Source organism: Chelonia mydas, chromosome 3 (genome assembly GCF_015237465.2).
Source record: "Chelonia mydas isolate rCheMyd1 chromosome 3, rCheMyd1.pri.v2, whole genome shotgun sequence".
NCBI lineage: Eukaryota > Metazoa > Chordata > Testudines > Cheloniidae > Chelonia > Chelonia mydas.
The window spans coordinates 173,084,440-173,110,977 of NC_057851.1; the positions used below are offsets into that span (position 1 = coordinate 173,084,440).

Sequence of the window (26,538 nt, forward strand, 5' to 3'; positions counted from 1 at the left end):
AGCCTTTTGAAGCCGTCCCCCACCCATGTCACAAGGTTCCCTATTTGTTGAGTTAACCGCAGTTCACTTTTGCCGCTCTTTTCCATTCCATTGCAACGGCAGATAGTTGCTGTGCCGGTAGTTCATTGATTTGTTGTTGAAGTTTTACATTTTGGCTTATTAATTACTTAGTTATTCAACGGTCCCCCAGATTCCATACACTCAACCCTGTCCTTCCTACTGCCTATAGAGCCCTTCTGCAGTGACAATTCCATATATATTCCCTTACCCACTAATTAAATTGTTGCTTCAACCCTTCTGTGTATGTGCTGCAGTTGGGGTGTACCCGGTACACCCACCATTCTGTGGAGTGTACCACTCATCCATGTAATGGACTGAAAGGACACATTGATGAGCTCTGGTTGCACCCACTCCTATAGTGGCTTCCACATGTTCGCCCATAAGGAAGTATTTCCAGCTGCAGGCTGCGGCCAGCTTAAATCAGGATCCTTTAGCTTGGCATCCATATTACCTGTAGGGATACATTCTGCAAAGCAGTTAAACTGTCATATTCCCAACGTTCCAGGGGAGACTTCATGCTCAGTCTGGTATGTACATAATTGCAAGCCTAAGGATTATTCTTTATGGAGGTAACATTGTGATTACACATGGTAACACCACACCCCAATTGTGGAACCCCATAACCCAAACACCCCAGGAGACCAGAGGGTTATATGTTTTTGGGGCCCTTCGTGACAAACAACATGTCCAGATGACTGTGTTTCCCACTGTCATTTATTATGACATATTCTAAGGAGTACTATGCAATATTTCCTGATAAATTTGATATTCTCCACCGGGTTAGGATCCCCACTTCAATTCATACACTACGTACCAACATTGCCAAATTCCCATGGGGGATTAGTAGTAGTTTTCGGCTGGTAAATCCTTAAAGTTCTCCTTTGCTTCATTACCGCCACCTAGGGGTGTAACTGTTCACGTGTTTCCTTTTTTTGCTATTTTACATCGCGGGATCTGGGCAGGGTTTACAATAGTGACAACTGTGATTAGCAACAATGATTGTTCCATTCCAGGCCGGGGAATCCTTGGTTTCCCCTTTGTAGGTCCACCTGTAATATGCATGTAACAATTTATACATTTTCCTTTTTAACCCCCATTCTGTGCCTTTTTATTTGCGTGTAATAAACCCATTTCCATTCTCCATTTTTTGTTTTTTAATATCAGCAGGCTGGGCTTCAACTGGTCAAAGACTGGGTAAGGAACCCTTCATTTAGGGGCTGGGAATGGATGGTATTCTCCTGGAATGCGGTACATCACTTGATTCCCCCCGTTGGGCCAGACCGTGCTTTTCCGGCGGGTTATACCATGCACTAATCTTTGCTGCTATATGCATTAATTTTCCTTGTACAATATTCACCAAAATAACAGTAATAACAAGACAAGCAACACAAAACACACAACACAATCTTCATTGCGACAGTAGACCCATGGTGTTCTGGGTTGTTCTTCCACTGGTGCCAGCTTGCCCACAGTATCTGAAAAACAAAATAAACATTTCCCAGCCCCTTGGTGGGGACAGATTATTGCTTAAAAGTACCCCTTTCTTTTTACAATTATTTTTGCTGACTTCAGGAAAACAGAAGAATTACCTTAATACCTTTTTGTTTTATTTTATAGGCAGGCTAGGGTTTTACCCTTAAAGAGAAAGGGTGAATTATTCCACTGTTCATTTATGAAATTCATGAGGTTGTGTACCTCAGTTTCCCCTTTTGTACAACAGACCAGGTTTATTTATTATTTGCAGCTTCTTTGTGCTGCCATTTGTGGGCAGTTCTTTTCTTCCCCTATTAGCTAGGTGATTTGCATTTACACAGACACTGTCTGGCTTGCTTTTGGATTCAAAGCTATTAGCAGCTCAGAGGCTCTGTCTTAAAAGGGACACAATTAATTTCCACCAGTGTTTTGATTACTTTTCACTTTTAACTTCTGCTTTCAAAACACACAGCCATCTGAAAAAGAAAAAAAACAACCTAGTGTGGCTCCTTTTGGAGCCCTAATAGGATTTTAATTACGTAGCATGTTTTGTTTGCATTTTACCCCTTCTACAATATACACTGCACATATTTTGGGAAAATGCACACCCCCCTCCACTATTCAACTGTACATTATATTAGCCACATCAACTTTTACACCAGGGGTAACTGCCTCCCGCGTGCTCACAGAGTTCTCATGCACCCCCACCAAAGCGACAGTCTGATCACCCAGAGCCACCCCAAGGCTCAGTGTTTCTAACATTGCTCCCTTATACATTTCACCCTTGCCTTTCCTTCAGAGGTACAGTGTTTTTTAATTTTTTGTTTTTCTTGTGCAGTTTTTAGCTGCTATTTATTACCAAAAAGATCCAGAATCTCTCCCCATTCTTCCAGTTCTGGCTGCCCCAGCTAGGAACACATTTTTTGGTTCTTATTTAAAAAGATATTATACTTTATAAAAACCATGGAAGTATCCAAAGGGTTAAATGCTAAATACCAAAGCCACATTACACTATCTGCCCATGTCTAGCACAAGAGTCTATCAGTGTTGCAACTTTGAATGAGAGATTGAAATGGAATTTTAGTATCATTGGGTTTTTTTAAATTTAAAAAGTAAAACCAAACCAATTTATTTTAAACCTACAAACAGGATTTTATAAGTGTGTGCTGGTTTAGGTCCTTAAAACATTACATAGTTATACAAAAAGATTCACACACAAAAATTCTTTTTTGCTTAGCGCCGCTTGCACTGCTTTTATTATGTTTTATATAACTCTTACATTCCATCTTGTACAACTAGAGACAATCCAGTTAAGTTCCAACAGAAACACCTTACATTTTTTTTTAGTGACTTTGATTAACTCGTCTAATAGTCCAATAAGATAGATCAGAGTATCTGGCTGATTGCTGCCTGCAGCAGTCCTTTACAGACCATTTCTGTGGGAAAAGGGCCCATTTCCCCTTAGAATACCTGTAAAGGCTCCTGGGGACAAAAACAGAGTGGTGGTAGTAGCCACTTGACCCCCCTGGATAATTTGATTAACTACCAGGATTTTACCCAATGTGACTGTACTGAGTTGCACATATATTTACCTTTACATAACAGGGTTTTATTTGTAAACCGAACATTTTTTTTATAACACCACAATTGTTACTTTTTAACATTTTTACAACTCCCAACGATTTATTTTCCTTTAAGCTTCCCCCAAACTTTATAGTATTAATTTTTACAAAGCTACTTGCAACTATTCTTTCAATTATACTTTAAATAATTCACTTGTGGATTTAATTCTTTAAGGTGATATATTTTGCTTGTAACAACATAGCCACCCAGTACAATCTCTGCAACACAGCTGCCCTGCCCTGTGCTTCCTTTACCTTGGGGTTATTTAAAAAGGCGTAAAACATTTGTTTCTATGGTCACCCGTGGAGTTTTTACTTACAATTTTTTAATGAAATGCAGCAGACTTCTATCAATCTTTGTCCAAACAAACTTTTCACTAAGTATCTAAAGTACCGTCTATTAAAACTTCAGAAAACGAAAAGTGTGTGTGTGGGGGGGGAAGGGCAGAAAGAGAGAGAGAGGGAGAGAAATGGGGGCCAGGGAACAAGAAGTTTGCTTTAAGGCATCTACTTGACCCTTGAGGGTCAGGTTCTTTGACTTAAGACGATTAAAATCGTCCATAGATTTTCAGCTATTCTGACTGGCAGCACACTGTGATGATTTACCATGTTCTGTTCCTCAGCAATTTGCTGCAGAGTTTCCACTTTGCTTCTAAGATGGGTAACCTCCTCCCATAAACCTGACAGACTCTCACAGAGACCCTGTAACAAAACAGCCTTTTTCTTATCCTGGGAGCACCTGGATGCCAGGGCAGCTTCCACCCACCCCTGGATGGCTGGCCTATCCTGACAATCCCTGGAGGGAGCCACATAAGGACCCCCCCACCCACGATCTTCCCAACAGTTTATTAATAAACTCCTTAACCGGGGTTGCAGTAAAGGGCCCATTCAAGTTCAACTTACTCATTGAATCCATGGTGAGACTGGTGGTCAGGCATGACTCTCCCCTGGGATCCTGTTTGTGATGCCAGAGGTTAGAAGAAAAAGGAGCAGGTTGACCCAGAGGCAGATATGAGTACAGGCTTCTTTATTGTGGTATTTGTTCCCCTGGACGCAATTGTCCAGTAAGCCCCGGATTAGTTACAGCACACTCTTTTTATTTAAGTTAGTATGTAAACGCCTACATCTGCTACAACACCCCAAAACCCCTTATTAAGTAATAGAATGGGAATTTCTATGATTATACCCACCCCTATTGACTGATTACAGCATTATGCATATTATGCACACGTCTTTACCTTGGAAATACATTTCTTTGCAGTAATTTGTTGCTACAAATTCCCTTAATCTGCAGTTCTCAGGGGCAGGAGGAATGGGACATGACCCAGGGCTTGCTTATGTAGCTGGGAAAGGAAGGGAGGAGGAGATAACACTTCTTTACCCAAAAGGTGTTCTTTAGATCCCCACATTTCTTATGCAGCTGCAACACTTACCAATTCTTAACAAGGAGAAGGGAGGGGAAAGGGATAACACTTTATCTATTAAGTGAAGGAATAGTGCATGCCTGTGCCTACTTCCTGATACCATGCCAGCACACCAGCGGTTTTCCAGGTCTATTAGTTAACCCTAACATATCCCAACAGGGGGTGCACAACTGGTTGAAAAACCATACTAAGAATAATTATTAATGATTCACTGTCAAACTGGGAGGTCATAGCAAGTGGGATCCCATAGGAGTCTGTCTTGGGTCTGGTACTATTCAAAATTTTAATTAATGACTTGGATGATGGAGTGAAGAGTATGCCTATAAAATTTGAGGATGTCACCAAGCTCAGAGCTGTTGCTAGCACTTTGGAGGAGAGTATTAGAATTCAGAATGATCTTGATAAATTGGAGAATTGGTCTGAAATCAACAAGATGAAATTCAATAAAGACAAAGTCAAAGTACTGCACTTAGGAAGAAAAAAAAATCAAATGCACAAATACAAAATAGGAAATAACTGGCTATGTAGCAGTACTGCATACTTTAATCAGCACTGGTGAGGCCTCAGCTGGAGTATTGTGTCCAGTTTTGGGCATCACACTTTAAGAAAGATATGCATAAATTGGAGAGATTCCAGGGGAGAACAGCTGAAGTGATAAAAAGGTTTAGAAAATATGACTTATGAGGAAAGATTGAAAGAATTGGGCATGTTTAGTCTAGAGAAGAGAAGGCTGGGGGTGGGGTGGGGCTGAAAGCAGTTTTCAAATATGTAAAAGTGGAAGCTGATCAGTTGATTATCTGATTATCTGATCAGCTAAGTATAGGAGAAGTAATTGCCCTAGTTTGCAGCATAGAAGATTCAGGGTAGATACTAAGAGAAACTGTCTAACTATAAGGATAGTTAAGCATTGGAACAGGTTACCTAAAGAGGTTGTGGAATCCCTGTCAATGAAGGATTTTAAAAACAGGCTAGACAAATACTTGCCAAGTATGGTCTAGTTCTACTTAATCCTTCCTCAGCACAGGGGATGGACTAGATGACCTCTCAAGGTCCCTTCCAGCATTATACTTCTATGATTCTATGAATTTCAAGACATTTCCAGGATTCTCAGAAATGGGGAGCATTTTGATCAAAATGTTATGTACATTGTCTATAAAAATGAATACATTTAATATATTAAAGAGAAGTGTAATGAAGTGTGTATCCTGTCTTCTTATAACAGAGACATGAGAGACTGGGAAATGGGACAGTATTTCAATGCAGGCTTTCACTTCTAGGTTACAGAGTAACAGCCATGTTAGTCTGTATTCGTAAAAAGAAAAGGAGTACTTGTGGCACCTTAGAGACTAACCAGTTTATTTGAGCATGAGCTTTCGTGAGCTACAGCTCACTTCATCGGATGCATATATATATGCTATGCATCCGATGAAGTGAGCTGTAGCTCACGAAAGCTCATGCTCAAATAAACTGGTTAGTCTCTAAGGTGCCACAAGTACTCCTTTTCTTTTTACTTCTAGGTTAGCAATTTAAGTGTGAATGAACAAGTGGTGACTGAATATGTGAAAATGTGAAATGAATTGTTAGTCTCAGTTCAGTACTTGTTTGGTGTTGGAGAGATGGACACCAGTAAACTGGTATTAATTATTAGTCTCAGTAGAGAGTCCAGGGATTGAGAGGAGAACAACCTTGCCACATCTAGGTGATCCATACAAAGCTGGTTTGAAGCATACTGGCAGGACATTATGAGTAGAGCCTTGCACTGACAAAAAAATTGTATCTGCATCCGATCTGTGGTCCGCAAACGTGATCCACGGGTATCTGCAGGTTTGAGGGTTCTAGACATAAAATTTGGAACCACATCCATCCACAATCCACAAACATGGTCCACCGATATCCACATCCATGGGATATAAAACGGATATCTGCAGATTTGCAGGTCTCTAAGTATGAGAAAGCTTGACCTGCTGCTGCCTTGGCTCCAGCTGTCCTTTGGATAATTAGAAGGCCTAATTTTCCACTGCTACACTGATCCAGCATCTTTCACAAACATTACTTAAACTAAAAATTATTGCTGGTATAATTTAATTCAGTTTCTTCTTTAAATAAATTTTCAGGAACAAAAATGCAAAAGTTTTAAAGTTAAATACTGATCTCTTTTGGGGAATAAAAATTACTTGAGTGACATTTTAAGGTGATGCTTTCTAGAAACAGTCACTGTTGCAATAGTCTAAAATGGTTTGTTACAAAAGGTTCTCTAGTCTGATTTCTATAGTAACTTTAGCAGTGTATTTTCAGTATTATTTTAACAAATGTCTTTGTTTTCTGTGTGATATTGTAGGTTTTGTGGTTTAATTCCTATTCTTCTGAAGTATGGGATCCACCTACTCGAGATTAATTTAGGATACTGCCTGCATCACAAAAAGTTTTATTGGTTTCGGCACTTCTTGAAGGTGGGCTGCCCAGTGCCTTCTGGGGAACACTCACTGGAGTTTACAAAATATGCCGTTAAAGCGCAGGAACAGAACAAAGAATGGCTACCATATCTATTGTTGGCTGGATTTAATCCACTGAATTTGTTGTGCAGACTGTGGTAAGAAAAATAATACTGCCTTGTATTTTCGATGTTGTGTACTAAATACTGATCTCCGAATTCATGACTAGCGTAGTTTAACAAATGCTTTCACCAAGCAGCACATCATAACCAGTGCTTACAGTGTGCCAGGTGACAATGGGTTTCAGACCCAGGAAATAAAATATCTAATCAGCAAGCGAGATTGCTGAAGGGTAGGTGGCACATTTTAGTACCTCTGGGGGAAAACACCTTCTGATTTGCTGCTTTGCCCACTTGCCCACCTCCTGGGAAATAGCAGCCAATCAGAGCTGCTGCAGGAAACAGGCCGAGCGCTGCCCCCTTCTGTCAGGAGCCCACACTGTTTTCATAGGACAGCAGGGAGCGGGAAGAGACCAGCTGCACAGGGTGACTTTGCCCTCTCCTCCCTCTTGCCTCTTTGTGAGCTATTGGACAGCTCCTCTCCTCCCTCCCCCTTCTTTCCCCGCTTCCTCCCAGCAACACCCAGCGTGATAAGAGAGAGAGGTGACCTTGCTGAACACCTGCCTGCCCAGTCTGGGAGAAGGGGATGGAGAACCCCAGGAGCTGCAGGAGGAACAGAGGTGAGACTCGGGGGGGCAGGAGTAATGGGGACAGAACAGATGGGGGCACAAATGGTATGGGGACTGGAGGAGGCTAGATTGAGGGGGCAGGATTGATTTGGGGATTGTAGGGCAGAATTAATTCGCTAGGAGCACAGTCAGATGTAGAGGTGATGACAGACCCCTCCACATTTTTCAGATCACTTTAAGCACTGATCATAATTCAGTTATGTAACTCAGGATCATGCCTGAGAGAGATTTCAAATGTCTTGAGTGAAAAGTTCACACAGAAGGGCAGGGTTCAATGTTAGGAAACTTTTCCCCTTACCTGGGAAGAGAGCCAAAGCAAGGCTTGAAAGCTTTATTTACTCCAGGGAATAGGGTACTCTGCATTTTTCACTGAACAGGCTTTTTTCCCTATCAGTTCCCTCCTCCTGTGAAAATGGTGTGCTACCCACCCCAAATCAAATGAAGTACGTAAATGCAATAAAACAATGGCATAAGAAAAATCTCAGATAATTCTGGGTCAAATGGGAATTTAAACAGTGTGGGAGGGGGAATCCCTCTAGCATTAAATTCAGTGGCAGGGGGAGAAGGAAGTGGGTAAAATTGCAGATTGTCATTTTCACTTGATTTTTTGCCTTAGTACCATAAATTTTACGTTGTTTTATACAAAGTGTGGATTAATACATTTCAGATAAAAATAACTGGATTGACTGCTTTTACGTTTAATTAGGCATTATAGAAATTATTGTAGTATTTAAAGGGGTCAATATATTTATATTTTATTCTGCTTATTTTTTCGTTTTTTCCATGTTGTCATGCAGAGTAGAAACTTTGACTCTGCACTTCCATATGTATGCTTTGTAACAAAATAATTTGAAACTATACAAACATGTGAAATAGAAATAATGGATTAGACAGAGTCCACTGATTTGGCATATTCACAAAACTTTGCATATCCTGTTAGGAATTCCATTTTCTTGTAATCTTTAATTTGTATAGAAGGAGCTGAATTTTAGTGTCCGCTCAGTTTTAAACATTGATCTGTTTTCAATTTTGTGATATTATAGTTGAACTTGTCATACTGCTTACAATGTTAACTTCATCATTAGACTGATTTTCTTGATTTAGTGAATTTTTATATTCATTGATTTTATACTCAGCAGTTAAAGCAACATATTTTAAGCCTGACATGATAAATGTTATTTGTGATTGCACTGTACTTACAACTAAAGAGCAGTGTATGATTACAAGAGTAAAGACTATAAAAGCCCTAATTTTTTGTGACTCTTCTTGTCCATTTGTATTGTACGTAACAATTTTTAAAATTGTCAGCTAAACTACAAGTGCTTTTATACACGTTTCTTGACTTAACTTGTTTAAAAACATTCTTGTTAAAATAACTGCCTGTTACTGTGTAATCTACAGATTTGATATATTTTTGCAACTTTAAATGCAATGCTAGTTCTTTTTCCTCCTGGAAAGTACTGGCAGAGTAATAGAAAGTAAATGCCATCTGTGCATATGGTTGATTAACTGTCACTGGCTTAGGGTTGTACAACTGTACAATATAATGGTCAGTGTACTACAGTAACAGTAAATTTTAGTGGGAGTACCAAAAGTGGTAAGCAAACTCTCCATGGCATTAAAGAAAGCAATGCAATCAGATTCATCACTCCTGTGCAGTGTTCAGATAAATGCATGAAAATGACTCTGTTGGTCACACCTGAACTAAATTAATGCTGACAAATGAAATAATAGAAAAAATAGAACAGGCAAGGAGGTTTTTTATTATTAATTTTAATCACCCAGTACATTTGTGTGTTTCACAGCATTTTATGTTTTATACTATTGGTTGAGTCAGATGAAAATGGAAGAATACATATATAGCATAGAAATTATTATGTGGAAGTGCAAGTATTATATTTCAGTACATTTCAAATACCTTTTTTAAAAAATAACTTCTTTAGACTTCCTGTGTAACCTATTTATCCTGTGAAGGCTATTGTTTACCATTTTTTACACATTTTCTTGGAGAAATGAGATATAAATCACCCTAAAATCAGTTTTCAGAGTAGCAGCCGTATTAGTCTGTATCTGCAAAAAGAAAAGGAGTACTTGTGGCACCTTAGAGACTAACAAATTTAAATTTAGAGGCTAAAATCAGTGTGTGCATAAAACTCAAATCTTTTTTTTTTTTTATTCCTTAGGTTTTGGTTTGATTATTTTTTAAATTAAAATAAGCCATTAAACATTTTTTCCATATGTGATGGAAAGACTAGACATTAATGTGAGACATTCATTCACCCTGGTGGTGAGAGACCTTGTAAAAACCTAGGTAGAGATGGAATAAGCAATTATTACAGAGAAAAATACTGCCTATTACTAAGGCAAATACATTTTAGAATGCATACTTTCTCTTATAGCTTAATTCTAAAAGTAATGGAGGAAGATATAATTGCTTTAGTAAAGTGTTATGCTGTCAAAGTTATTTTAGAATTCCCTTTGATGTTTTGTTATGCTTAGGATGTAGATTTCCAGGAACTTGTGACAAAAACATAAATCTTTCAATATGTTTCCTCCTCTCCCCCAAGATTATCTTTAAGGTTAGTGTGTACAACAGTTGACAAAGTTATACGGTAATTTTTTATTGTGTAGGATTTATTCTGTGAATGATGACGTCCTTAATTTCACTCTGGAATTCACTAACTGGAAAAGGCTTCCTCCAGCTGTAGAACAAAATCTCTCTGACTACAAAGAAACCTCCACCTGGATTCCACATAACCATTTTGGTAAGTAAAACAATCAATCAGCTAATTTCTGCACATATCAATTTCCAGAATTTAAGACGGAAATAGGTCTTTGGAACAATATGTGAAGACTGCAGAATGTAAAATTAAATTGGATAGAAATTGTGTTTTTATACCTGGGGAAACCAGTAGTTGTCCTAAAGTAAGATCATATTTGAATTAATAAAATAAACAGTATAGTAAATGAAATACATAATGTGTTTCAAACTGATACTTTTAGTCAGGATTATCCTCTCCATGTAATTACTGGTATACAGATTAAATAAAAAGTTGTCTAAGGTAAATACTGTTTTAAGTGCCCTTAAACATGAAAAGGCAGCAGGATGGCATCATAACACACATGTATGAAATGCAATTCAGAGAGCCTGTTGTTGGGAAAGATTTTGAGGACTGTAAACTAGTTAACCTTGATTTTATTAAGTAACCTGTACAGGTCAGTTGGCTTGACAATTGGTATGGAAAAGTCTTAGTAGCTAGTTCAAGAGATTAGGTAGGTATGTCCTTTGGAGGGTGGGTGTAAAATATATTGTAAAGGCACCAAGTGTAAGTTAATAGTGGAACTTACTAAAATGATTTGTTCTGCCTCTTAGAAGATTTAAGGGGAGATGATGGATATTACTTGATTACTTTTTCTAGACAATGTTCCCCTAACTTTGCTTATTGAATTTGATTTATACACTCAATACAAAAATGCCTACCCACTCATCTAAGCACTTTTGAAAGTAATTAAAAATACAAACCATATAAATATTCTAATAAATACCTAGAAATCCAGCAGCCTCTCTTCCCTCCTATAATTAAAATATAGTCAACCAAAAAATGAATAAATATATTTCCACAAATACTATCTCTCGCCACACACACCCTTCCCAAAAGCCAGTCAGAACAAATGGGCTGTGCAGTACTGAGCTATCTGAAAAATTATGCAATACTCTTTCCTGTTGATTCATTGTAAAATGAATTCCTTTTTAAAGCGGTGCTATAATGTCTACAAAGGATTGTTTTTATGTTTATTTTATAAGACTTTCCTTGGAGTAGTGTATTTAATACTAATCAGCATATCTTATTGGAGTGGGAGAAGGCTTTACATAAAGAAATGTACTTCATCAAAGTTTTTCTGTGTTCCCTTAGTTATTAGTGAATATATTCATATTGTAATAAAGGCTGATTTCTTTGCAGTCCATTTCTTCCTCCTGCTTGATCCTTCAGTGGAGTTTTAATTCTGTGTTTTGTTTAGAACATCGGTCTGTTATAGAAATTAATGTGATGTCCTAAATTTAGCATTAGGACTTCACTGCAGGATCAGCTAGGAGAAAGACAGGTTATTACTCATAATTACCAAGCATACTAAGAAAAATATGAAAAAAACATGAAATGGTTTCTTATATATTTTAAGTTTTCATAGTATGAAAAAGTATGAGAATGATTATACATTTAGCAGACTTAAATGTGTTCCATTTAGGAGCTAGAATATGGCGGCAGTTAGTAACTCCTAAATTTTTGGTAGTCTTCCTTGGTGGTCTTAGTCAAATTGTAGAAGGTAGAAGCAGACCATCCTCAGACTGATTTCCCAGGGCCAGAATGCTTGCATAATCAAGCCTAGTGAGAAAAGTCAGAGACAGAGAGAGAGATCATCCTAGGCACCTCACAATTTTTTTTGTTTGTTTTTTTACTTCTCAGTCAGCTCTAGTCAGAAAGAGAGGAAAAGCAGGCATGCTGAGGTACATCCTGCACGTATGTGGCATATTACACTGGACATTTGAATGTTAGTAGGTCTTGAATGGTACTAAGAATCCCAAAAGATTTAATATCCGAAATTAAAAATGAAGTATTTGTGCTAAATATAAAAGAACCTGTCATTACAGTTCAGTTCTGATATGTTTGTTTCAAACACTCCAAATTGAGAACATTAATCACTGTAGGTGAAATTCACCCCAGTGCAGAGGAATAGTACAGGTCTATGTAGAACTTAACTTCTACGTCAGGCCTATTTTGATGCTTTAGTGGATTTCTATGAGTATGTCTACACTGCGATTAAAAACCCATGACTGGCATGTGCCAGCTGACTTGGGCTAAGGGGTTTGGGCTAAGGGGCTGTTTAATTGCACTGTAGACCTATGGGTTCAGGCTGGAGCCCGGGCTCTAGGACCCTCCCACCATGCAGGGTCCTACAGCCCGAGGCTGCAGCCTGAGCCCAAACACATACGCTGTAGTTAAACAGCCCCTTAGCCCAAGTCAGCTGGTATGGGCCAGCACAGATGTCTGACTGCAATGTATATCCTGTATCAGTGGTTCTCAAACTTTTGTACTGGTTCTCAAACTTTCACTTAGCAAACCTCTGAGTGCGCCCCCACCAAATTAAAAACACTTATAAAATATATTTAACACGATTATAAATGCTGGAGGCACAGTGGGGTTTGGAGTGGAGGCTGACAGCTTGCTACCCCCTGAGGGGTCCCAACCGCTAGTTTGAGAACCCCTGCCCTATATGGTGTACAGGCAGCATTTGTACTCTTAGGGTATGTCTACATTGCAATGTAAGCTCAGGGTTAGTAGAACTTGAGTTAGCAGACCCTGGGTTTGTTAACTGAGGGCTTGAGCATCTACACTTACTTGTAACCTCAGGATAGGAATTGTTGGACCGTGGGTCTCAACGTGGGGCTCCAGCATCTACGCTGCATTATGTGGGCCCAAGTCCAACTACCCATATCCCAGACTTTCTAATGCCCTCCCAATAATATGGCCATTCTAGCCCTTTGTTCATGGTGCAGCATAGAAAACCCTGACTGTGTGCCAAACTTGACTGTTCAGAGGGCAAAAAAAAGTCAGCTTGTGGGATTGTGGAATATTTTTGGTGGACTCCTAGAGCACGAGTCCAGCGGAGCTGCATCTACCCTGCAAAACGATAGGACTTGAACCCTGTGTCCCAGCTTGACTCAGGCTCGGCCCCTCTTCCCTGTGGGGTCCCAGGACCTGAGTTGTGTGAATGGAAGGAGGATTAGGCTTGAGCCTGTGTTTGCAGCTTGGGTTTACACTGCAGTGTAGACATACCTTTAGGCCTTGTCTACACTACACAATTTTGTCAACAAAAGGCAGCTTTTCTCGACAAAACAGTGGAGGTATACACACTACAGTGCTACTTTTGCCAACAAAACTCTCTTGTTTTGGCAACAAAATAAAACCACCTCAACCAGACGCATAGAGCTTTTTGCAGCAGAGTTTTATCGACAGACTTGGAATATGCATGCCATCTCTCACCCCAGTGCAGTTAGGGAATCCCATTTCTGCAGAGCCGTCCGCTATTTCACACACATTGCCAAGAGTCACAGTCCTTTGTAGCAGGATGCAATTAATGGCTCTGCACACTTACGTTAACGCAGCCCCAATGGTCGACTTCCTGACTCTAAACCGATACCTGACTGACTGGTAGCAGTCTGGAGTTGCCACATGCTTCCACACTGAGAGGGCTGCTCTCATTTTGGTGTCCTTGCACCTCAGGGCTAGGGCGAGTTTCCAAAGGAAGGTGGCTTTCCGCATCGGAAAGTTCTGCAGCCACTGTTCATCATCCCAGACCTATATAATGATGTGATCCCACCACTCAGTGCTTGTTTCCTGAGCCTAAAAGCGATGGTCCACTTGTTTAGCTGCTCTGTCAATGCCAAAAGTAATCTGATGTCGTTTCTTTCCATAGCATACAGCAGGTCAGGCAACTCAGATACCTGTTCAGATTGGAAGCTCATGATATATTGCATGGCCACCCGTGATGTGTTAATGACAGTTACCACAACAGTAGAGAGCGGTGCAGGATCCATCTTTTCACACAGAGAGGGCAGGCGCACAGTAAACGGGGGCCAATGAAAAATGCTGCAAAATGCAGTCGAAAGCCCACAGAATGCTGGGACAGAAAGAATTGCATTATGGGACATTGAGCCTGCACCCATGATGCGCTGCGATCCACTCCACCGTCGCACAAGTTCTAGCTGCAGAAGGTGGCAAGTAGCACAGTGGGATGGCTACCCACAGTGCACTGCTCTCACTGTTGATACTAGAGCACCAACTGTGGACATGCTCTGCTGAGACGAGGAGCGTAGCGTGAACATGCAATAGCAATGTTATTATAGCGCTTTTTGATCATCGACATAACTTTTGTCAACAAAACTCTGTAGTATAGACAAGGGCTTAGTGTCTGCATAAGGAAAACTGAAAGTGTAAAATGAAACCAAGATTGTAATGTGATAATAGCAAAATATAAGGTGCTTTAGTGATTTTTTTTCTTTAAGTGGACAGCTGAGGAAAAAAGAAAAGATAATAAAATATCAGGGTTGGAAGGGATCTCAGGAAGTCATCTAGTCCAACCCCCTGCTGAAAGCAGGACCAATCCCCAACTAAATCATCCCAGCCAGGGCTTTGTCAAGCCTGACCTTAAAAACCTCAAAGGAAGGAGATTCCACCACCTCCCTAGGTAACGCATTCCAGTGTTTCACCACCCTCCTAGTGAAAAAGTTTTTCCTAATATCCAACCTAACCTCCCCCACTGCAACTTGAGACCATTACTCCTCGTTCTGTCATCTGCTACCGCTGAGAACAGTCTAGATCTATCCTCTTTGGAATCCCCTTTCAGGTAGTTGACAGCAGCTATCAAATCTCCTCTCATTCTTCTCTTCCTCAGACTAAACAATCCCAGTTCCCTCAGCCTCTCTTCATAAGTCATGTGTTCCAGTCCCCTAATAATTTTTGTTGCCCTCCGCTGGACACTTTCCAATTTTTTTTACATCCTTCTTGTAGTGTGGGGCGCAAAACTGGACACAGTACTCCAGATGAGGCCTCACCAATGTCAAATAGAGGGAAACGATCACCTCCCTCCATCTGCTGGCAAGGCCCCTACTTATACAGCCCAAAATGCCATTGGCCTTCTTGGCAACAAGAGCACACTGTTGACTCATATCCAGCTTTTCATCCACTGTAACCCCTACATCCTTTTCTGCAGAACTGCTGCCGAGCCATTCAGTCCCTAGTCTGTAGCGGTGCATGGGATTCTTCTGTCCTAAGTGCAGGACTCTGCACTTACCCTTGTTGAACCTCATCACATTTCTTTTGGCCCAATCCTCTAATTTGTCCAGGGCCCTCTGTATCCTATCCCTACCCACCAGCATATCTACCTCTCCTCCCAGTTTAGTGTCATCTGCAAACTTGCTGAGGGTGCAATCCACGCCATCCTCCAGATCGTTAATGAAGATATTGAACAAAATCGGCCCCAGGACTGACCCTTGGGGCACTCCGCTTGATACGGGCTGCCAACTAGACATGGAGCCATTGATCACTATCCGTTGAGCCAGATGATCTAGCCAGCTTTCTATCCACCTTATAGTCCATTCATCCAGCCCATACTTGCTGGTACAAGTCAGTTCTGGATTCATGGAATTCCTATATTCTTTTTCCATCTCTTCCTCCCTCAGTCTTCCAAACCTCTGATTTCCCTCTAATAGTTGTGAGAACTGTGCTTATTATCAGTCAGAAAGTGGGACAAGCAGCCTCCTCAGAATTTATTGCCACTGCTTTCAAAAGTAACATTTTTCAAAAAATGACTGATAAAGGGTTAGTTTCTTTCTTCTTTTTTTTTTTGGTCCCATCATCATGAGGGCTAAAAGGAACTCTCATCCCTTTTAGAAAATATCATGTTACTGCATTCTATATTTTGTGCTGTTTCAGATGGACTATTTGTTGGGACAGAACACTTCGTGTGCAGCAGCAAAGTTGGCTCAGTGTGGTATGAGGGTGAAAGGTGACATAATAACTTTTTTTTAAAAAGTGGAACTTTTTTCGTTGAAGATGCTACATTTCAGAAAGTTTTACCTTAAAAGAATATTGATTTATTGCAGCTATTAAACTGCTCTCCACTGTCCCTGCAAGAAGTTCATCTTATTTTTGACTTGAGGCTTTCAAATGAAAAAGAGGGAGAAATGAAATGAAATGGAACTTGTCTCTTTATAGTCAATGTTACTTTTGAACTGTGCTGTGCTTTAAGTTGGTGGAAGATCATGGAAAATTTCAGTATAACTGGCAACCTTTTTTGCTTTTGTAGTTGAAAGGTCTGTTTTTGTGTCTGGTGTTTGTGAGGCAATCTTCAACGTGTATCTATAGTATTAAGTATAAAACTATACTAGTAGTAGCATTCTCCAAGAAATAGAAGTATGCTTCATGCCAAAGTAAAAGTGGCATTTTACAACCTATGTACAGACTGTGGAACATATAAACATGATGACTGAAATAAATGAAATTGAAAGCACCCAAGGCAAACATCACATTGTATAACCATTAAGTATTGTAAACTTGTCCGAATATATGAGTAAATGAATTGCTGAGAATGAAAGGAATAAAGATAAATAGAGTAGAACTTCAGAGTTAGAAACACCAGAGTTACAAACTGACCAGTCAACCACACACCTCATTTGGAACCGGTAGTACTCAATCACGCAGCAGAGACCAAAAAAAGAAAATACTGTACAGTACACTACTGTGTTAAACATAAACTATTTAAAAAAAGGGAAAGTTTAAAAAAAAGATTTGACAAGGTAAGGAAACTGTTTCTGTGCTTGTTTCATTTAAATTAAGATGGTTAAAAGCAGCATTTTTCTTCTGCATAGTAAAGCTACAAAGTGGTATTAAGTCAATGTTCAGCTGTAAACATCTGAAAGAACAACCAGAATGTTTTGTTCAGTTACAAACATTTCAGAATTATGAACAACCTCCATTCCTGAGATGTTCATAACTCCGAGGTTCTACTGTACTCTCTAGTACATTCTACTGTACTCTATAGTAAATTATTTATAGTACATTACTATAGATAGGATATGGAGTTTATATTGGGAAAACTATTGTCTCTTGGGTTAAAAACATGATCCTAAGTATTAGAGTGCTGTGGATGATCTTCCTCAATGGAGATTGATCCCAAAGATTTTTCTTATGTGCTAAAATCCCCATTTTTTGTGTGTTTTGTTCTGTCCCATTGAAATATGTACTATTATCCTATACTTCTGCTAAGTATTCTGTATTGTACTCAGAGGATTATTGGACCTTGTGTTTGCCAGTTGTAGAATTCCAGAATTAATACTGCTGTTTACAAAGGTGATTGCCCATCTCTAGAAAATACTTAGTATTAAAAGTTTCAAGACTTTTGAGCATGTAGCATTACAGTACATGTGTATTTAATGGTCAAAGTATTCAGTGACACATTACAAAGTACATTAACCCATAGGATAAACAGTCCCTTAGTTACGCTGAGATTGATCCTCAGCTGCTAATCTGTCAGGTTAAGAATCATAGAACCAAAAGCCACGACAAATGTGTTATTCTCAACAATAGAACCAAAATGATCCTACTGAAATTGGGATCCTATTGAAATGGCATATATCTTTTCCAAAAAATAAAAAAGAAAGAAATTGAACTCAAATAACATATTAATAACAGTAGTCTGACTTTAAGATAGTATGCAAATAAAAGAGAAATTAATCACCAGTAACTGTATTTATTTATTGTGTGTGTGTGTACATACATAAATAAAATATAGTATATAGCTGCTTGCAAATCAACATTCTTAGCTTATACACACCTACTGTTGTGAGCTTTGAAACATCTAAAAGAGCAGTGCTCATTGGGGCCACACATGTATTGCCATCCCCAGGCATTCAAAAGCAATAAGCCTGACTCCCCAAAACTCATGAGATTGTCTTAAAACTCACAAGATTAAAATAATACATTTTATTTCATTTTATTTGTTTTGTGCCTTTTGAGTCTTTAGGGTTCACATTTTCAAGGTTTGCTCCACAAATATGAGAGCTAGAAACTTTTTTTTAGTTGGTTAGTTGAGATTTTCATGTAATCATATTACTTCAGGAGCTGGGACTTCAAGAAAAACACCAAATATTCTGAGACTTGTGATAAAGTTGCAGAGCTGGCAGGCATTGCAAATGCCCCTTTTCAGATACAAACAAAGAGAAGCTAAAAAAGGAACCTTGGCATGCCTCCATCCACAGCTGTTTCTACTAAATTAAAAAAAATTATTGGGTGAGGTAGATGGATCTGCAGATGCAATGTACCTGAAAAGCAGATACCAGCAAAATAACTTTTCTTTCTCCTTTGCTAATTGTTATGCAGATTCTCAATCACAGGGGATATAGGAAACCAAAACCCAATATTAACCACCCAAGAAGGAGGGCAGAGGAGGCCTAATTTAAACAATGATTGCAGAACTGCCCTCTGAAGGGAGCATTTTAAGAGAGTAATGCCTGACTGGCAATTCATGTGGTAGTTTTACAAATTTTGGTCCTAGGCACAGTAAGCATGCCATTGAAGTTGTAACTAGGCCTACTGGAGTGAGGTATCTGACCCTAAAGAATACTAGCTAGATCATAACAAACCTGCATATATAGCCTAATTCATTTAAAAAGTCATTGAATAAAACTAAGATTCCTTGTAAGATAAGGGTGAAATGAGAGCGGTTGGTGCAGTGGTGCCCCATTCAATCGTCTCAGTTGCTAAATAGTCTTGCTCAAATTGTTTGGAGGCACTAGTATGCCAGTGGTCTGCTAAACTGTGATGGGGAGGGCTCACACATCATAAAAGTGTGGATCTGTAGAGGGCATTCTGAAGGAGAATTAGTGGCTAAGCCTGTCGCTTCATCTTTAACTCACAGCATACTCTTCAATTTTGCTAAAATCTGCTGATTTCTTCATGATATCTGCTGCAATATCTAAGAAACAAGAGCCTAACTCTGAATTTCTTTGCTTGTATTGGTTTTATCTCAGACCTTTGGTATAGCTTTTGTGTGCATTGATAAATAATATATAAACCTGGTCTTGCCTTGAGCCAGTTTGACAGTTGTTGCCATACCAACATTTCTCTACCAATGCTGTAATCTGCACCGTGGGGCCAGCCTACTCCATTGGCGATCAGGTGAAATATGACACTGAACAGTAGTAGTGCTGTTGGGTGACCTCCAACAGCTATTCCTCTGTGGCCTCTTGTTTCCTGATTGACTCTCTCTTCTCCTGGAGAATAGAATTGATGTCCACTCCTTTCTGAGGGTATGTCTACACTGCAGCTGGGAGCATACTTCCCAGGGTGGGTAGACAGACACACACTAGGTCTGCTTGAGATAGTGTGCTAAAAATATCTCTGTGGCCATGGTGGTATGGGTGGTGGCTTGTCTTAGCCACCTGAGTACATAACTTGGGGGTCGGGCAGGTATGTATAATATGGTCATCCCTCTGCCCTGAGGAGGAGGAAAAGAACACACAGCTTCCCTGTCCACATAAGACAGAGGATGGGGAAAGGAAAAGAACTTCCCCAACCCATTTTGTGGGAAAGGCCAAAGAGGATTGTCGCCATCAATAAGGCTTGACAAATATACCCTTACTCCTATTAACCTGAGAGAAAAGGCAATAAAGAAATGGCAGGGGACAGAGAGAAAACAACTTTAAAGTTAAGACATTGTTCTAGCTATTCATGTTACTGTCTTTTATTATATTTCCTTGGCAAAAAGGGGACCTCAAAGGCAGGAGATTCCACTTTAAACCCTTGGGGAGGCAACAGATTGTGGCCTGAGAGGAAAGGGACTCTGAGGTGACAGTAGCCCAGGAGTAGGGAACATAGATACAAGTTGGTTATTTTCCAGTTAGAGCACAGATAAACCTGAACTCTTGTATTTTATAAAAGTTTGTGTTGCTCTGTCACACTCCTGCTCTTGAGATAAAGGTCAGCCAATTACTTATGGAAACCACGTAGCCACACATCACCCATTGGGAGAGCGAGGGAAGGAGCGTGAAGATACAGTCATCGTCAGTTGCTAAATAGACCAACAGAAGAACGAAATACCATCTTTTAATAATGAAAAGGTTAAGTTAAACTCTGATCAGAAATCGTTTTTTCCAGGCTTTTGTATGGGTCAGCTAGTATAACGTAATGTCTGCACTTGGATAATTGCTAATTTAATTAACCTTCATTCTTCTCTCCATGTCCTGCCCCTCTCTGTTAGCTCACTCGATAGATGGAAGATGTCCTCTTTTAATCTTGATTCCTTTTATCTTATTCCTTCCCGCCCCCGCTCCCACCCCATCTCATTTAAACTCCTACCATGTTCCCTTGATCCGGACTCTCTTTTCCTAACATTTGAATTCTGACACCTTTCACTAACTCCATTGCTTCTCCTCTTCCTTTCTGCCACTGAGCACTGTTGGCAAAAAATCTGGCATGCTGATTCTTTTTATGCTTTTAAATCTGCCGTAAATTCCATTCAAACTGTGCTCTTTGTTCTGTAAGCAAGTCCCAGTGCCATTCTGGAGACTTGGCATTTAAGGTTTAATGAAGCCTTCCATTTTAAACCACATTTGGCCCTTTTTACTACACCCAAATTTGTCAATCTACCTAACATTTTTGAGGTTTTATGTTATGCCAGGACAAACATTTTCTAGAGCGTCTGAGGCAAATCTGAGAGACTGGGGAGTCCAAAAAATGACACAATCTCACTTTATGGATATATTTCTAATCTATTTATTTCATTTTTGCTCATCATAATTCAAAAATGGGTTGGTCTAGATACTGCAGCTCTGGTTTAAACCTTGGTTTAAATTGGTAAATTACCGTAGCAGCAGAATTATTGTAGATGATTATACCACTTTGCACTGCCAGATTGGCGGTAAAGAGGCCTTGGTAAAAATGAGAATCAGACCCTTAAGTGTTTATAAAAGTCATGAATTTTTATAAGATTGTGACCAAGACATTGTTAGTGAGGAATGTAAGTTTAAAACAAATTTTTCTATAATATAAGAAGGGGAAGATGAGAGAGAAGGAGATGAAAGGAGAGAATTATATTATGGAAGACCCAACACAGTTAAGTCTCACTGTCTCCTTTCTCTTATATAATCAGACATATTTTTGTTCTCTTCTGGTGTCTGTCTGAAACAAAAAATTGAGCTTGTACCAGGCCATGATATTCCTTAATATACGGGAGTGTCTATAGGGACAGTGCTGCTTATTCACCTTTTAGCAGATTGGTCATTCTTAATTAATCAGATCTTATAGCAACATTTTAGGTAAAACAAAATCTTAATGTATTATATGAAGGCTTAAAGCTGCATTCCAACATCTGTATTATTTATTTATTTGGTGTATGCAATCCGGTCAAGCCAAGCCGCAGCATTCTTGTAAACAATGTTCAAGACGCAAAGACCTCCAGGATGTTGAGTCATTTTGCAGTCTCCAACAATATGTGTAATGGTTTGTGGGTGCCCACACTGACATAATGGACTGTCTGTAAAACGCCACCAAAATTCAACTGCTGCATCTGTATTAAATAGTAACAATATATTGCAATGTATTTTCTCTGCATTAGTATACCACTTGACTCTTGGGCTGCAATTTGATGAGACACAAGCCGGGAGTATATAGAGATATATAGATATTCATATGAGCTATATTGTATCTATATGTGTGTGTGTGTGAGAAAGAGAGTTTGCACACGGATGGTTTATAATTTCTAATTTCACAATAAAACATATTAGCCAACACAACAGGTTAAGACAACTGTAGGTATGTTGTACAAAAATGTAATTGTGAATCTCGGTTCATTAAAGGAGAAGCTGACTAGTAATAGCCTGAACAATGATAAGAAAAGATGGCAATCATACTATCATGAACCAACAACTTTTGTCATCAATATTGACTCTTTTCTCCCCACAGGAAATTAGTGTTTCCGTTGTTGACTTTCCATCATCTCGATTTTATTTTGTCACTCCCTGTGTGTACCATGACGTCTGCTAATCTCTGTCCAAGCAACTGGTGGTTTAGGCAAGTTGAGTGGAACTTTTTAGTAGAATGTGAAATAGTTTGTTTTCATATATATCAAGATTAAGGTATTTTTATCCAGCTGATACAGGGACATTCTAACGTACTGGTTTTAAAACTGCTAGGCTTCTTCAGACATTAGAACTCTGATTAATCATCTGGCCAGTGGTTTATTTAATGTTCTTTTATCAAAGGAGAGCTGCCTAAAAGAAGCAAAAATATACGCACATAGTTTAATCCCTTAGTTCTTTTCCTCAGTTTGATTTTTGTTTCTTTCATTTTACAGCCTTTATCCCTTCCTTGGCTCACCTTTGTCGTCTTGAGATCCGGTCCATTTTAAAAAGTGAACACCTACGATCTGACCAGTTTATCCGTAAATTGCCATTGCCCACTTGTCTACAGGACTATCTGCTGTATTTAGATATATTGAGAATAAACGGCATTCCAGAACATTCCAGAATTCAGGGTGAATTGGATTAAGGAACATTTTCCCCAACTCATTCCAGTTCAGAAGACACCAAGAAGGGAAGCATGTGGTGCTGATGCTTGATAGTCCAACTGCCTGAGTCTGGACCCAAATGTTGCAGACTTTATGAATGTCAATTAGCAGACTCCGAAGGAGAGCTACTGTATCCGCATATTTGCTACTCCAGTAAAGGTTTTTTTCACATTGCAGTTTACCTTTTAATTAGAAGTATGTTGCAAGTTATGATGTTCTCAACTACATAGAAAGCTTTAAAAAAAATCTGTTCTAGTCCCTTCATTTGTATTCTTTCTTTCAAAAAAAAAATTCCTTCCTCTTATGTGGTAAAATCAACCTGTTCAGTGAACATAGTTTCTAGATAGCTATCCCTGTCAGTCACTAAATTAATGTGAAAAATCCTATTACAAATATTAATACATGCCAAACAAAATATGTTTTAAAGTCAAAAATTACAAATTATATGAGTATTCTGTACTTACATGTTGAGAAATGGTCTAGGTGAGCCAGACATCTGAGATCACTGAATGTCCAAAAGGAAAGTGCTTGTTGAGGTAGGTCTGATCCTTTCTGTTTTAATTTGTACGAATTAATTAATCTATAATTAGTTGCTTCTGTTCTGCCTTCCATGAAAATGTCTTAGGATATTCATTTTTCCATAAAACTATACATAGTATTTTATTTGCAAAACAAGAATACTTCCTCCAACCCAACTTTAAAGACACGAAAATGAAATTTTTGGTACTTCAGAGATGCAGATCAGGTTTATGCACATACTCGATAGAAGAAAAAAGCAATATTCAGATTAGTGTTTGAACAGCACATACTACAGTGGTATTTGGAATGATGTTATAGTAGAATTGAAATGCTGCAATAATCCCAAATATCATGTTCAGATTCATGGACTATTTATTCTAGTTTCTTAGAAATTAGAGTACAAAAGGAATTCAGGTTCACTATGAGTGTGGTGATTTGTCCTATTACCAGTAATTACTCTAAAATATATTTTGGAGTTTCTTACTAATTCTTTTATCAGGAGATTAAGCACGTACCTGTTCAGTGATCCCATATCTGCTGGTTGCAAAGAGGAGTTTAATCTGCTGAATGTATTTATTTTTTCTTTAATTACATAGCATTGACAATCTCTGTTCTGATTGGTAATGACTTGAGTTCTGGCCCTGTTTGGGATATTTCTGGAGATGGAATGTCTGTTCTTGCTGGTTATCCTCACTTCTGCTTTTCTGTTAGGAAAGTCCCAACTGTGTCACATATCTAGAGCTGACCATGGTCAGGAATGCAAACAATGGTGGATATTGTAGCTTAAATTAAAAAAAAAAAATTACGGCTGGGTTGGAAAAGTTAGCCAGCCTTCATAAATGGAAATGCAAACTATACACATGAGTGAGAACAGTCAATTCAAGTTCCTTCTTGCCTTCAAAAGATCTTATTACCTTAGGCACCTGTATTTCCACATGAGGTTTGTAGTGAGAGGAATTTGATAACACTGTGTAGAGATGTGCCTGTGTACTGTGCTGTACCAGAGTGCATATGTTCATTGTTAGGATACAATGCTAACGTTGTAATAATTGGTATCACCTATATTTTCCATGTGTTATCAAACCATTTGTCTTATTTAATAAACAATTTAAGAAGAAAATTTCCATGTTGGAGATCTTATCAGATTTCAACATGCTTGCCTTTGGGTCAGTCTCATTTAGTCTCCCCGCAATTGTAATTTTTGTAGGCGTGGTTCTCAAACGTTCATAGTGTGCACTAATGTTCCCTCTAATTTTTTCCATCCAGATGCGGAATGAATTTTGTTATGTGCACCAGTATCAAGGTAATGTGCAAATGTGCACCACCAGTAGAAACAAAAAACCTAGATATAATATATATATTTTAAAAGTTACCATAGGGATAATTACTCCAGCCAGGACAGGTTAGACATTCATAGATTCATAGATACTAAGGTCAGAAGGGACCATTATGATCATCTAGTCCGACCTCCTGCACAACGCAGGCCACAGAATCTCACCCACCCACTCCTGAACTCACTACTCAAAGAATTAAATTTAAGCATAAGAGAGAAATAAAATTATTAAATGCATCGACCAGTCAAAAAACCAAAATAACAACACTTTGAAAGAATAAAATTACAGAGAATATATGTGCATTGCAGGAAGTACCAAGAAGTAACAACAACAGCAACAAAAGTATGTGTTGGGAGGTGAGTGTGAAAGAGATGGGGTGTGTGTGTGTGTGTGTGTGTGTGTGTGTGTGTGTTGAGATAGAAACTTTGTGTGTGTGAGGGATAGAGACTCTGTGTTTGTGTGTGTCAAAATAGAGACAGTGTGTGTGTATGTGTGCGAGACACAGAGACAGTGTGTTTGTGTGTGTATGTGTGAGAGAGGGACAGACTCTGTGTGTGTGTGTGTGTGTGTGTGTGTGTGAGAGAGAGAGAGAGACAAAGAGAGAGTGTGTGTGTGTGTGAGAGAGAGAGAGAGAGAGACAAAGAGAGAGTGTGTGTGTGCTGGCTGCTGGGGAAGCCTATGAGAGACTGTGCACTGTCTCTCTAAGGAACCCACCGGGAAGCTCAGAACTCAGCAGCTGAGCTCTCCTGCTCCTGAGCCCTGTCCCCTCTGCCCTGCTTTGTGGCGACAGGGTACATGGGCGGGGGGAGGGGAGCACCCTGACATCAGTGCCTCTTCCCCCCACACCCCGCTCTGTACAGCCAACATGAGGGTCCCAGGAGCAGCTGGCCAGGGGCTCCAAGGCAGAGGGCAGGAGCAACGCAGCTACAGAGCAGTGGGGGAAGAGGCACCTGAACACATGCCGCTGTGCGCCACTCTGCTAATCAAGTGCACGGCACTTGATTCACTCCTGGGCAGCCGCACGACCACGCAGCTTAGAGGGAACACAGGTGTGCACCACATCTTAATAGAAACAGGTTCCTGGATCACGTCCATTCCCTTTCACAATTGTGCAGCCCATTTTCTGCTCCTGTAAGCGATCACATAAGGGCCAGTGGCAACTAAAGCAATTGTTTATATGGAAAAGTAATAATAAAGTATTATGTATTTTTAGCTGTCTTTCAATGAAATTTAGCAGCTGGAAATAGGAGGTGATTGCCAGCCAGCTCAATCTCATTGTGGATCCCGATAGTTGCTCCACAGACCACCATGGACCAAAGACCACAGCTGGAGAACCTAATCTTCAGAAACTCATCATCTTTGGTTTTAAACTCAAAAGGTTGTTAAATGTGAAAGAGCAGGTAATTAAAAACAGAAGAGGCCAAATGTATCCTTCAAATGTCAAAATGACTGTGTTTTTAGTAATGTAGAGTGCAGGTGTGTCTTTGATAAAATGGTAAAACAGTGTAACACAAATGCATTATTGTACAGATCTCACCAGTCAAAACTTTCTGTCTCCTTGCTTGTATTTCATATTTGCCCCTAATAGGTGAAGTGGAACAGGTGGTAATTGCAATTGGAACAATGAGATTCATGAATAATATGTGTTTGTCTCTCTTATCAGTTAAGGGTTATCATAACGTTTTACTCACTGGTTTACCATTTGGATGATAAAGCCCATCATGAGTCAGTAAAAAAATGCTAATTTTCACTCTGCTTCTGACAAGACAAAGTATGTGGAGAAGAAGGTATATGTGGTGACCT

At 39.3% G+C, this 26,538-nt stretch overlaps 1 protein-coding gene and 1 long non-coding RNA gene across 8 annotated transcripts in view; one reads left to right on the top strand and one right to left on the bottom strand.

The window, feature by feature from the left end:
- Window positions 1-24,521, top strand: part of ASB3 (ankyrin repeat and SOCS box containing 3) — a 126,607-nt gene extending 102,086 nt beyond the window's left edge. For 5 of the 7 annotated variants that reach the window (XM_043543811.1, XM_043543809.1, XM_007072402.4 and 2 more), the window contains 3 exons: window positions 6,918-7,169; window positions 10,391-10,524; window positions 22,670-24,521. In XM_043543811.1, the coding sequence (XP_043399746.1) occupies window positions 6,918-7,169; window positions 10,391-10,524; window positions 22,670-22,863 (580 nt within the window). In that variant the 3' untranslated portion in view covers window positions 22,864-24,521. Of the gene's footprint in view, window positions 1-6,917; window positions 7,170-10,390; window positions 10,525-14,233; window positions 14,833-22,278; window positions 22,387-22,669 lie in introns of those variants that run through there. The other 2 variants (XM_043543810.1, XM_037895885.2) reach the window with 2 other exon arrangements.
- LOC122465219 lies at window positions 1,334-4,731 on the bottom strand. The gene is made up of 3 exons (XR_006289896.1): window positions 4,394-4,731; window positions 4,059-4,110; window positions 1,334-1,535 (listed from the first exon to the last, which is right to left on the bottom strand). It is a non-coding gene; the product is annotated as an uncharacterized LOC122465219 (long non-coding RNA).
- Window positions 24,522-26,538: the final 2,017 nt, after the last annotated feature.